Raw genomic sequence first — 10,635 nt, forward strand, 5'->3', positions numbered from 1 at the left:
AAGGGGGTGTCTGTGGGATATGGGGGTGTCTGTGGGATAAGGGGGTGTCTGTGGGATATGGGGTTGTCTGTGGGATATGGGGTTGTCTGTGGGATAAGGAGGTGGGATATGGGGTTGTCTGTGGGATATGGGGGTGTCTGTGGGATATGGGGTTGTCTGTGGGATATGGGGGTGGTATATGGGATATGGGGGTGTCTGTGGGATATGGGGTTGTCTGTGGGATATGGGGGTGTCTGTGGGATATTGGGGTGTCTGTGGGATAAGGGGGTGGTATATGGGATATGGGGTTGTCTGTGGGATAAAGGGGTGTCTGTGGGATATGGGGGTGTCTGTGGGATATGGGGGTGTCTGTGGGATAAGGGGGTGTCTGTGGGATATGAGGGTGTCTGTGGGATAAGGGGGTGTCTGTGGGATAAGGAGGTGGGATATGGGGTTGTCTGTGGGATATGGGGTTGTCTGTGGGATAAGGGGGTGGTATATGGGATATGGGGTTGTCTGTGGGATAAAGGGGTGTCTGTGGGATATGAGGGTGTCTGTGGGATAAGGGGGTGTCTGTGGGATATGGGGTTGTCTGTGGGATATGGGGGTGTCTGTGGGATAAGGGGGTGTCTGTGGGATATGGGGGTGTCTGTGGGATATGGGGGTGTCTGTGGGATTAAGGGGGTGTCTGTGGATATGGGGTTGTCTGTGGGATATGGGAGTGTCTGTGGGATATGAGGGTGGGATATGGGGTTGTCAGTGGGATATGGGAGTGTCTGTGGGATATGAGGGTGGGATATGGGGGTGTCTGTGGGATATGGGGACGTCTGTGGGATATGGGGTTGTCTGTGGGATAAGGGAGTGGGATATGGGGTTGTCTGTGGGATATGGGGGTGTCTGTGGGATATGGGGGTGTCTGTGGGATATGGGGGGCTTTGGGGAAGTCGCCCTCTGCCCCCCTTCATCCCCATCTCTCCCTCTGCCCCACAGGCACCGCTGCCGGATCTCTCTGTCTACCTCTGGTCAGTGTTGGGGTCCCCTCGAATCCCACGAGAGACCCCGAATTGTCTTTTAAGGCCTCCACAGTCACCGGCCCCTCACCCAAATCCTCACCCCATAGCCACAGGGACCCAACGAATCTTTCACCTCATCCTTTTTTGGGGTCACCCTATTGCCTCAAACCCTCATCAACTCACCAGAGTCACCCCAGCACACAGACCCTCCCCCGCTGCCCCCATCCTTCCCCAGAGCCCCCTAGATCCTATACAGCCCCCTCCCCTCCCCCCCCAGATCACCCCATAACAGCAATGGGGTGCTGATTTGGGGGTCTCAGAAGCCCACCCTTCCCCACCCCAGGTACGCCGGCCCCATGGAAAGGGGGGAAGCGGAACAGATCCTGACCCCCCGCTCTGATGGCACGTTCCTGGTGCGGCAGCGGGTGAAGGACACGGGAGAATTTGCCATCAGCATCAAGTAGGGTTTCGGGGGCACCCATGGGGACGACCCTCAGGATTTGGGGGGGGGGGGGTCGGGTGGTGACGATGGGGTGGATGTAGGGAGGTCCTCCATGGTGTACGGCGGTGAGATAGGAAGGGTAGGGATGGACCCTGACAGTGGGGTGGAGGGGATGGTGGTGGGATGGGTGGGATTTGGGGTGTGGGGTGGGATGGAGGAGGTGGGATGGGTGGGATTTGGAGTATAGGGTGGGATGGAGGTGGTGGAGGGATGGGTAGGATTTGAGCTATGGGGCAGGATGGAGGTGGTGGGATGGGTAGGATTTGGGGTATGGAGTGGGATGGAGGTGGTGGGATGGGTGGGATTTGGGTTCTGGAATGGGATGGAGGTGGTGGGATGGGTGGGATTTGGGGTACAGGGTGGGATGGAGGTGGGATGGGTGGTATTTGGGTTCTGGGGTGGGATGGAGGTGGTGAGATGGTGGGATTTGGGGTGTGGGGTGGGAAGGAGGTGGTGGGATGGGTGGGATTTGAGGTATGGGGTGGGATGGAGGTGGTGGAGGGATGGGTAGGATTTGGGGTATGGGGTGGGATAGAGGTGGTGGGTGGGTAGGATTTGGGGTATGGGGTGGGATGGAGGTGGTGGGTGGGTAGGATTTGGGGTATGGGGTGGGATGGAGGTGGTGTTGGTGGTGAGATGGGTGGGATTTGGGGTGTGGGGTGGGATGGAGGTTGTGGGTGGGTAGGATTTGAGGTATGGGGTGGGATGGAGGTGGAGGGATGGGTAGGATTTGGGGTATGGGGTGGGATGGAGGTGGTGGGTGGGTAGGATTTGGGTTCTGGGGTGGGATGGAGGTGGTGGGATGGGTGGGATTTGGGTATGGGGTGGGATGGAGGTGATGGGATGGTGGGATTTGGTGTGTGGGGTGGGAAGGAGGTGGTAGGTGGGTGGGATTTGGGGTATGGGATGGGATGGAAGTGGTGTGTGGGTAGGATTTGGGGTATGGGGTGGGATGGAGGTGGTGGGATGGGCGGGATTTGGGGTACAGGGTGGGATGGAGGTGGTGGGATGGGTGGGATTTGGGGTACAGGGTAGGATGGAGGTGGAATGGGAAGGATTTGGGTTCTGGGGTGGGATGGAGGTGGTGAGATGGTGGGATTTGGGGTGTGGGGTGGGATGGAGGTGGTGGGATGGGTAGGATTTGAGGTATGGGGTGGGATGGAGGTGGTGTTGGTGGTGAGATGGGTGGGATTTGGGGTATGGGGTGGGATGGAGGTGGTGGGTGGGTAGGATTTGAGGTATGGGGTGGGATGGAGGTGGAGGGATGGGTAGGATTTGGGGTATGGGGTGGGATGGAGGTGGTGGGTGGGTGGGATTTGGGTATGGGGTGGGATGGAGGTGGTGGGTGGGTGGGATTTGGGTATGGGGTGGGATGGAGGTGATGGGATGGATGGGATTTGGGTTCTAGAGTGGGGTGGAGGTGGTGGTGGTATTGGGACGGATGGGGTTTGGGGTATGGGATCGGAGGGGGGTGGTGGCAGTGCCCAGCCCCACAAATCCCCCTGCCCAGGTACCGTGCGGAGGTGAAGCACATCAAGGTGATGACGGGCGAAGGGCTGTATCGCCTCAACGAGAAGAAGGCCTTCAAGGGGCTGGTGGTGAGCGTCGGACCCCCATTCCCCGTCCCCTCACCCCAACCCCGCCGCCTGGGGGAAGCAGGATGGGGCTGGGGGCTCGTGGTGACCCCACCGTCGCATCCCCCGTAGGATCTGGTAGAGTTCTACCAGTGCAACTCGCTCAAGGATTGCTTCAAGGCTCTGGACACGGCCCTGCTGGTGCCATTCAAGGAGCCCGAGAGGAGGACCAGCCCACGACCCCCTGGTAGGATGTGGGGCAGGGATTGGGGGGGGGGATCGTGGGTTGGATGTGGGAAGGTCCTCCATGGCGTTTGGATGGACGTGGTGGGGTCCCCCGGGATGAGTGGTAGTGGAACAGAGGCAGCAGGGACCCACAGGAGGTGGTGGCGGTGGGATGGGGGGCAGAGGAGGTGGTGGTGGGTGGGTGGGATTTGGGGTGTGGGGTGCGATGGGAAGGATTTGGGGTACGGGGTGGGATGGAAGTGGTGGGATGGGTGGGATTTACGTATGGGGTGGGATGGAGGTGGTGGGTGGGATGGGAAGGATTTGGGGTATGGGGTGGGATGGAGGTGGTGGTGGGATGGGTGGGATTTGGTGTATGGGGTGGGGGTGATGGGATGGGTAGGATTTGGGGTACGGGGTGGGATGGAAGTGGTGGGATGGGTGGGATTTACGTATGGGGTGGGATGGAGGTGGTGGAATGGGTAGGATTTGGAGTATGGGGTGGGGGTGATGGGATGGGTGGGATTTGGGGTGCAGGGTGGGACGGAGGTGGTGGGTTGGGTAGGATTTGGGGTATGGGGTGGGATGGAGGTGGTGGTGGGATGGGTGGGATTTGGGTATGGGGTGGGATGGAGGTGGTGGGTGGGTAGGATTTGGGATACGGGGTGGGATGGAGGTGGTGGTGGTAGTGGGATGGGTGGGATTTACGTATGGGGTGGGATGGAGGTGGTAGGTGGGTAGGATTTGAGGTATGGGGTGGAATGGAGGTGGTGGTGGTGATGGGATGATTAGGATTTGGGATATGGGATGGAGGTGGTGGGATGGGTAGGATTTGGTGTATGGGGTGGGATGGAGGTGGTGGGATGGGTGGGATTTACTTATGGGGTGGGATGGAGGTGGTGGGATGGGTGGGATTTGGGGTATGGGGTGGGATGGAGGTGTTGGGATGGGTGGGATGGGGTAGGGGGCAGGATAGAGGTGGTGGAATGGGTAGGATTTGGGGTATGGGGTGGGGGTGATGGGATGGGTGGGATTTGGGGTATGGGGTGGGATGGAGGTGGTGGGATGTGGAGGATTTGGGTTCTGGGGTGGGATGGAGGTGGTGGGATGGGTGGGATTTACATATGGGGTGGGATGGAGGTGGTGGTGGTGGGTGGGTAGGATTTGGGGTATGGGGTGGGATGGAGGTGGTGAAGGGGTGGGTAGGATTTGGGTTATAGGATGGGATGGAAGTGGTGGTGGTGGTGGTGGTGGGATGGGGTAGGATTTGGGTATGGGGTGAAGCTTATGGGATAGGTAGGATTTGGGATACGGGGTGGGATGGAGGTGGTGGGAGTGGGATGAATAGGATTTGGTGTGTGGGGTGGGATGGAGGTGGTAGGTGGGTAGGATTTGGGGTATTGGGATGGGATAGAGGTGGTGGGATGGGTAGGATTTGGGGTATGGAGTGGGGTGGAATGGAGGTGGTGGTGGTGATGGGATGATTAGGATTTGGGATATGGGATGGAGGTGGTGGGATGGGTGGGATTTGGTGTGTGGGGCGGGATGGAGGTTGTGGTGGTGGGTGGGTAGGATTTGGGGTATGGGGTGGGATGGAGGTGGTGATGGGATGGGTAGGATTTGGGTTATAGGATGGGATGGAAGTGGTGGGATGGGTGGGATTTGGGGTATGGGGTGGGGTGGAGGTGGTGGTGGTGATGGGATGATTAGGATTTGGGATAATATGGGATGGAGGTGATGGGATGGGTAGGATTTGGGGTGTGGGGTGGGATGGAGGTGGTGGGATGTGGAGGATTTGGGGTATAGGGTGGGATGGAGGTGGTGGTGGTGGGATAGGGTAGGATTTGGGTATGGGGTGAAGCTTATGGGATGGATAGGATTTGGGATACGGGGTGGAGGTGGTATTGGTGGGTGGGTAGGATTTGGGGTATGGGGTGGGATGGAGGTGGTGACGGGCTGATTAGGATTTGGGGTATGGGATGGAGGTGATGGGATGGGTGGGATTTGGGGTGTGGGGTGGAGGTGATGGTTTTGGGATGGACGTGGTGAGGACCCCCATGGTGGATGGCGGTGGGACGGATGGGGTGGGGGTCTCTCCTTGCGGGGGGGGTGGATGCCGTGCTGTTGGGACGGACGTGGTGGGGTCCCACACGATGGGGTGGGTGGTGGTGATGGGATCCCCCATGGATTGGAAGGGGCTTCGGGACCCCACCTTCATGGGGTGGCCGTGGGGCGGATTTTTGGGGTCCATCCTTATGGATGACAGAAAGGAGGAACGGCCGAGAGCGACGAGTGGGGACGGGTTGAGTTGTGGGGTCACAGCGATGGGGATTTGAGGGGGGGGGGGGGGGAAGGAAGAAGGGGAGACTCGGCCGTGGGGTCGGCTGTGGGGTGACCCATCCTTAACCCCCCCAAACCCCACAGGGGCCGTGCGAAATTTCGGGTCGGCCAAAGCCCGTTACGATTTCTGCGCCCGCGACCGGACGGAGCTGACGCTGCGGGAAGGGGACATCATCCGTGTGCTCAGCAAAAAGGGCCATCCGGGATGGTGGAAAGGGGAGATTTACGGCCGGGTACGGCCCCACAGAACCCCCACAACCCCTTTTCCCCACTGCCCCATCATCACCCAGGGCTTCACCCCATATCCTTCCTCCCCCCCCCAGGTCGGATGGTTCCCCGCCAACTACGTGGAGGAGGATTATTCGGAGTATTGCTGACCGCAGGACCCCTCAACGTCCCCCCCTCTCCTACATCCCCCAACCAACCCCACACCTTCTGCACCCCCCCCCCGTCCCCCTTTGAGGTCACTGCATCCCCTCCTTCCCCCTTTAATTAATTTATGCCTCCTAAGAGAGCAATAAAAAAGGGTGAGGACGAGGCTGCGGGGGGGTTGGATTTTCTGGGACGGGATCCAGGGATCGGGGCAGGGAATGGGGCCAAGGTCCCAAAGGTGATCGATGGATGGGGGGAAGGGACCCAGCGTGGGCCGTGGGGCCCAAAGGGAAGCGGGTGGGGATGGGGGGAGGGAGGTTATGGGGTCGGTGGCGTCAGGGAGGGATGCAGGCGTTGGGGTAGGGAACGAGGAGGAGGTTATGGGGCCGAGGCGAGGCCAGGGGATTGGTGACCCCAAGAAGGGGAAATCGGTGGAAGCAGATCAGGCTGGAGCGAGGAACTGCCCCCAAATGGCCCGAAATTGTCCCCAAAAATGGACCTTTGAAGCCCGTTCTTGAGGCTGGGTGGGAGGTCGGACTCTAAAAGCGAGAGAACGGACCCCAAAATATCAGGTTTGAGCTTGCGAGGGGCCTTAAAATGGGGTTTTGAGACCCAACGGAGGGGTCCCGGCCCCCGGGTGGGCAATTCAACGCACCCCAAAGCTGAAAACTGTGGGATTTCTGTAGGATCCTTGGGGTCTCCTTCAGATTCTTGGGGTCCCCATGGGCTCATCAGAGTCCCCTTGAGCATCGTTCGAGGCCTCCATGGTGTCTCCTTGAATCTCTTGAGGCCTTCAAGGTCTCCTTCAATCTCTTGGGGTCTTCACGGGCTCCTCAGAATCTCTTCGAGCATCCTGGGGTCTCTTTGTGTCCTCTGGGGTCTCTTTGAGCATCTTGGGGTCCCTGTGGTGTCCATGGGGTCTCCTTGAGCACCTTGGGACCTCCAAGATCTCCTTGAATCTCTTGGGGTCTTCAAGGTCTCCTCAGAATCTCTTGAGCCTCTTGGGGTTTCTGTAGGATCCTTGGGGTCTCCTTCAGATTCTTGGGGTCCCCATGGGCTCATCAGAGTCCCCTTGAGCATCATTTGGGGTCTCCATGGTGTCTCCTTGAGTATTTTGGGGCCTTCAAGGTCTCCCTGAATCTCTTGGGGCCTTCAAGGTCTCCTTCAATCTCTTGGGGTCTTCATGGGCTCCTTCAATCTCTTGAGCCTTTTGGGATTTCTGTAGGATCCTTGGGGTCTCCTTCAGATTCTTGGGGTCCCCATGGGCTCATCAGAGTCCCCTTGAGCATCGTTCGAGGCCTCCATGGTGTCTCCTTGAGTATTTTGGGGCCTTCAAGGTCTCCTTCAATCTCTTGGGGTCTTCACGGGCTCCTCAGAATCTCTTTGAGCATGCTGGGGTCTCTTTGTGTCCTCTGGGGTCCCTTTGAGCATCTTGGGGTCTCTGTGGTGTCCATGGGGTCTCCTTGAGCGCGTTGGGGTCTTCAAGATCTCCTTCAATCTCTTGGGGCCTTCAAGGTCTCCTTCAATCTCCTGGGGTCTTCATGGGCTCCTCAGAATCTCTTGAGCCTCTTGGGGTTTCTGTAGGATCCTTGGGGTCTCCTTCAGATTCTTGGGGTCTCCATGGGCTCATCAGAGTCCCCTTGAGCATCGTTTGGGGTCTCCATGGTGTCTGCTTGAGTATTTTGGGACCTCCAAGGTCTCCTTGAATCTCTTGGGGTCTTCAAGGTCCCCTCAGAATCTCTTGAGCCTGGTGCTGGTGGGGACCCATAGGACCAACTCAAATCTGCATTTCCTGGCACATCTGACCAGCTTTTTGTTGTTGTTGTTGTTGTTTTTACCATTTTCTTGCTGATTGGCCCCATTTCCAGCACATTTCTACTCCTGCTTGAACGACAAGTCTTCGTTTCCCCCCCAGATCCCAGCCACGAGGAGCATTTCCTCACAACAACCCACTTCCAGCAGCTTTTCCCCACAAAACGCCCCATTTTCAGCCATTTTTAACCAATAAATGCCCCCTTTTGGAGCATTTTCATGTGAGCTCTGCATTTTTCCCCAAGAAATGCCCTTTTTTAGAGCATTTTGACCCATTTTCAGCAGCTTTTCCCCAAGAAAAGCCCCATTTTCAGCAAGTCTTCCCCAAGAAATTCCCCTTTTGAGCATCTGACCCATTTTCAGCAAGTTTTCCCCACAAAAAGCCCCATTTTCAGCCATTTTCCCCAATAAATGCCCTCTTTGGAGCATTTTCATGTGATTTCTGCATTTTTCCCCAAGAAATGCCCTTTTTTAGAGCATTTTGACCCATTTTCAGCAGCTTTTCCCCAAGAAACGCCCCATTTTCAGCCATTTTTCCCAATAAATGCCCCCCTTTTGAGCATATTTTCCTGTTTCCAGCACGATTTCCCCAAGAAAAAATCCCATTTTCAGCCATTTTTACCCAACAAATGCCCCCTTTAGAGCATTTTCATGTGATTTCCTGCATTTTTCCCCAAGAAATGCCCTTTTTTTTAGAGCATTTTGACCCATTTTCAGCAAGTTTTCCCCACAAAAAGCCCAATTTTCAGCCATTTTTCCCCAATAAATGCCCTCTTTGGAGCATTTTCATGTGATTTCTGCATTTTTTCCCCAAGAAATGCCCTTTTTTAGAGCATTTTGACCCATTTTCAGCAGCTTTTTCCCCAAGAAAAGCCCCATTTTCAGCCATTTTTTACACAATAAATGCCCCCCTTTGAGCAATTTTTCCTTTTTCCAGCACGATTTCCCCAATAAATGCCCCCATTTTCACTCATTTTTCCCCCAAGTTCTGCCACTTTTTTAGAGCCATTTCGACCCGCTTTCAGTGCTTTTTCACAAGCAACCCCCTGCTTTCAGTCCCTCCTCCTCCCCAAACGCCACTTTTGAGTGTTTTTAACCCATTTCCAGCATTTCTTTCTTCCAGGAAACGACCCATTTCGGCTTTTTTCCCCCCTCTTCCCCACGCTTCAAGCCCCCATTGCCCCCCATTCCCAGCAACCCAGCGCCCCCAGCCCCCCACCTATTGGCCCTGCAGAACCCAATGCCCCCAGCCTCCCACCTATGGGCCCTGCAGACCCCCAGCCTCCCACCTATGGGCCCCGCAGACCCCAGCGCCCCCAGCCCCCCACCTATGGGCCCTGCAGATCCCAACGCCCCCCAGCCCCCCACCTATGGGCCCTGCAGACCCCAGTGCCCCCAGCCTCCCACCTATGGGCCCTGCAGGACCCCCAGCCTCCACCTATGGGCCCTGCAGATCCCAACGCCCCCAGCCTCCCACCTATGGGCCCTGCAAAACCCCAGCACCCCCAGCCTCCCACCTATGGGCCCTGCAGACCCCAATGCCCCCAGCCTCCCACCTATGGGCCCCGCAGACCCCAGTGCCCCCAGCCTCCCACCTATGGGCCCCGCAGACCCCAACGCCCCCAGCCTCCCACCTATGGGCCCCTCAGACCCCCAGCCTCCCACCTATGGGCCCCCGCAGACCCCAGCACCCCCAGCCCCCCACCTATGGTGCCACAGACCCCAGCCTCCCACCTATGGGCCCCGCAGACCCCAGCACCCCCAGCCTCCCACCTATGGGCCCTGCAGACCCCCAGCACCCCCATCCCTCCCACCTATGGGCCCTGCAGACCCCAGCCCCCCACCTATGGGCCCCGCAAACCCCAGCACCCTCAGCCTCCCACCTATGGGCCCACAGACCCCAAGCCCCCCAGCCTCCACCTATGGGCCCTGCAGACCCCAACGCCCCCAGCCTCCCACCTATGGGCCCTGCAGACCCCCAGCCTCCCACCTATGGGCCCCGCAGACCCAATTCACGCAGCCCAGCTCCCCTGGAACACGGGTCGGATTTTTGGGGGGGAAAATCAAGCACGTTTTTATGGACAGCAGAAGCGTTCCTTCGTGCCATCGCTGCCCACCAGCAGATTTGGAAGCAGCACAGAAGGGATCCCAAGCGGTTTTGCTTTCGGCCCCATTCCCGATCGATCGCGCGTTTCTCAAGCTTGGCTCAAACTCCCAAATGATTTCCCAACAGGTTCCATTTGCCCGGGTTAATTTTCAACCCAGGGAAAGCGTTTCGGTGCCAGGCACGGAATGGCTGCGCTCCCACTTGATCGATAACACAACCCCCCACCAAAAAAAATTCATTATAATTAATTGTTTTAGCTTTCCCCCCCCTTTTCTCCTCACCCCCTTTTCCTCCTTCCCCTCTTTTCCTACCTTCCCCCCTTCCCCCCTTTTCCTTCCCCCTTTTTTCTCCCTTCCCCCTTTTCCTTCCCCCCTTTTCCTCCCTTCCCCCCTTTTCCTCCCTTCCCCCTTTTCCTCCTTCCCCCTTTTTCCTCCCCCCTTTTCCTCCCTTTTCCTCCTCCCCCCCTTTTCCCTCCTTTCCCCCCTTTTCCTTCCCCTATTTTCCTCCCTTCCCCCCTTTTCCTCCCCCCTTTTCCTCCCCCCTTTTCCTCCCCTTTCCCTCCTCCCCCCCCTTTTCCTCCCCTTTTCCTCCTCCCCCCCTTTTCCTCCCTTCCCCCTTTTCCTCCCCGCCCCCTTTTCTTCCCTCCCCCTTTTCCTCACCCCTTTTCCTCCCCTTTTCCTCCCCTTTTCCTCCCTTCTTTTCCTCCTTCCC

General features: G+C 57.7%; 1 protein-coding gene and 1 long non-coding RNA gene across 3 annotated transcripts in view; one reads left to right on the forward strand and one right to left on the reverse strand.

The window, feature by feature from the left end:
- LOC128077425 (proto-oncogene vav-like) overlaps window positions 1-6,132 on the forward strand; it is a 39,610-nt gene extending 33,478 nt beyond the window's left edge. Inside the window, 6 exon segments of the mRNA XM_052676567.1 lie at window positions 970-1,001; window positions 1,336-1,452; window positions 3,005-3,092; window positions 3,201-3,315; window positions 5,718-5,866; window positions 5,957-6,132. Of these exon segments, the coding sequence (XP_052532527.1) occupies window positions 970-1,001; window positions 1,336-1,452; window positions 3,005-3,092; window positions 3,201-3,315; window positions 5,718-5,866; window positions 5,957-6,010 (555 nt within the window). The 3' untranslated portion in view covers window positions 6,011-6,132.
- A 441-nt stretch (window positions 6,133-6,573) lies between these two features.
- Window positions 6,574-10,144, reverse strand: LOC128077428 (uncharacterized). 2 transcript variants are annotated; one of them, XR_008205007.1, is made up of 3 exons: window positions 9,808-10,144; window positions 7,695-7,886; window positions 6,574-7,126 (listed from the first exon to the last, which is right to left on the reverse strand). It is a non-coding gene; the product is annotated as an uncharacterized LOC128077428 (long non-coding RNA). The 2 variants fall into 2 exon arrangements; XR_008205006.1 differs by lacking the exon at window positions 9,808-10,144 and having other exon boundaries at window positions 7,695-8,944.
- Window positions 10,145-10,635: the final 491 nt, after the last annotated feature.

This window comes from Tympanuchus pallidicinctus, unplaced genomic scaffold (genome assembly GCF_026119805.1).
Source record: "Tympanuchus pallidicinctus isolate F22 unplaced genomic scaffold, pur_lepc_1.0 scaffold159, whole genome shotgun sequence".
Lineage (NCBI taxonomy): Eukaryota > Metazoa > Chordata > Aves > Galliformes > Phasianidae > Tympanuchus > Tympanuchus pallidicinctus.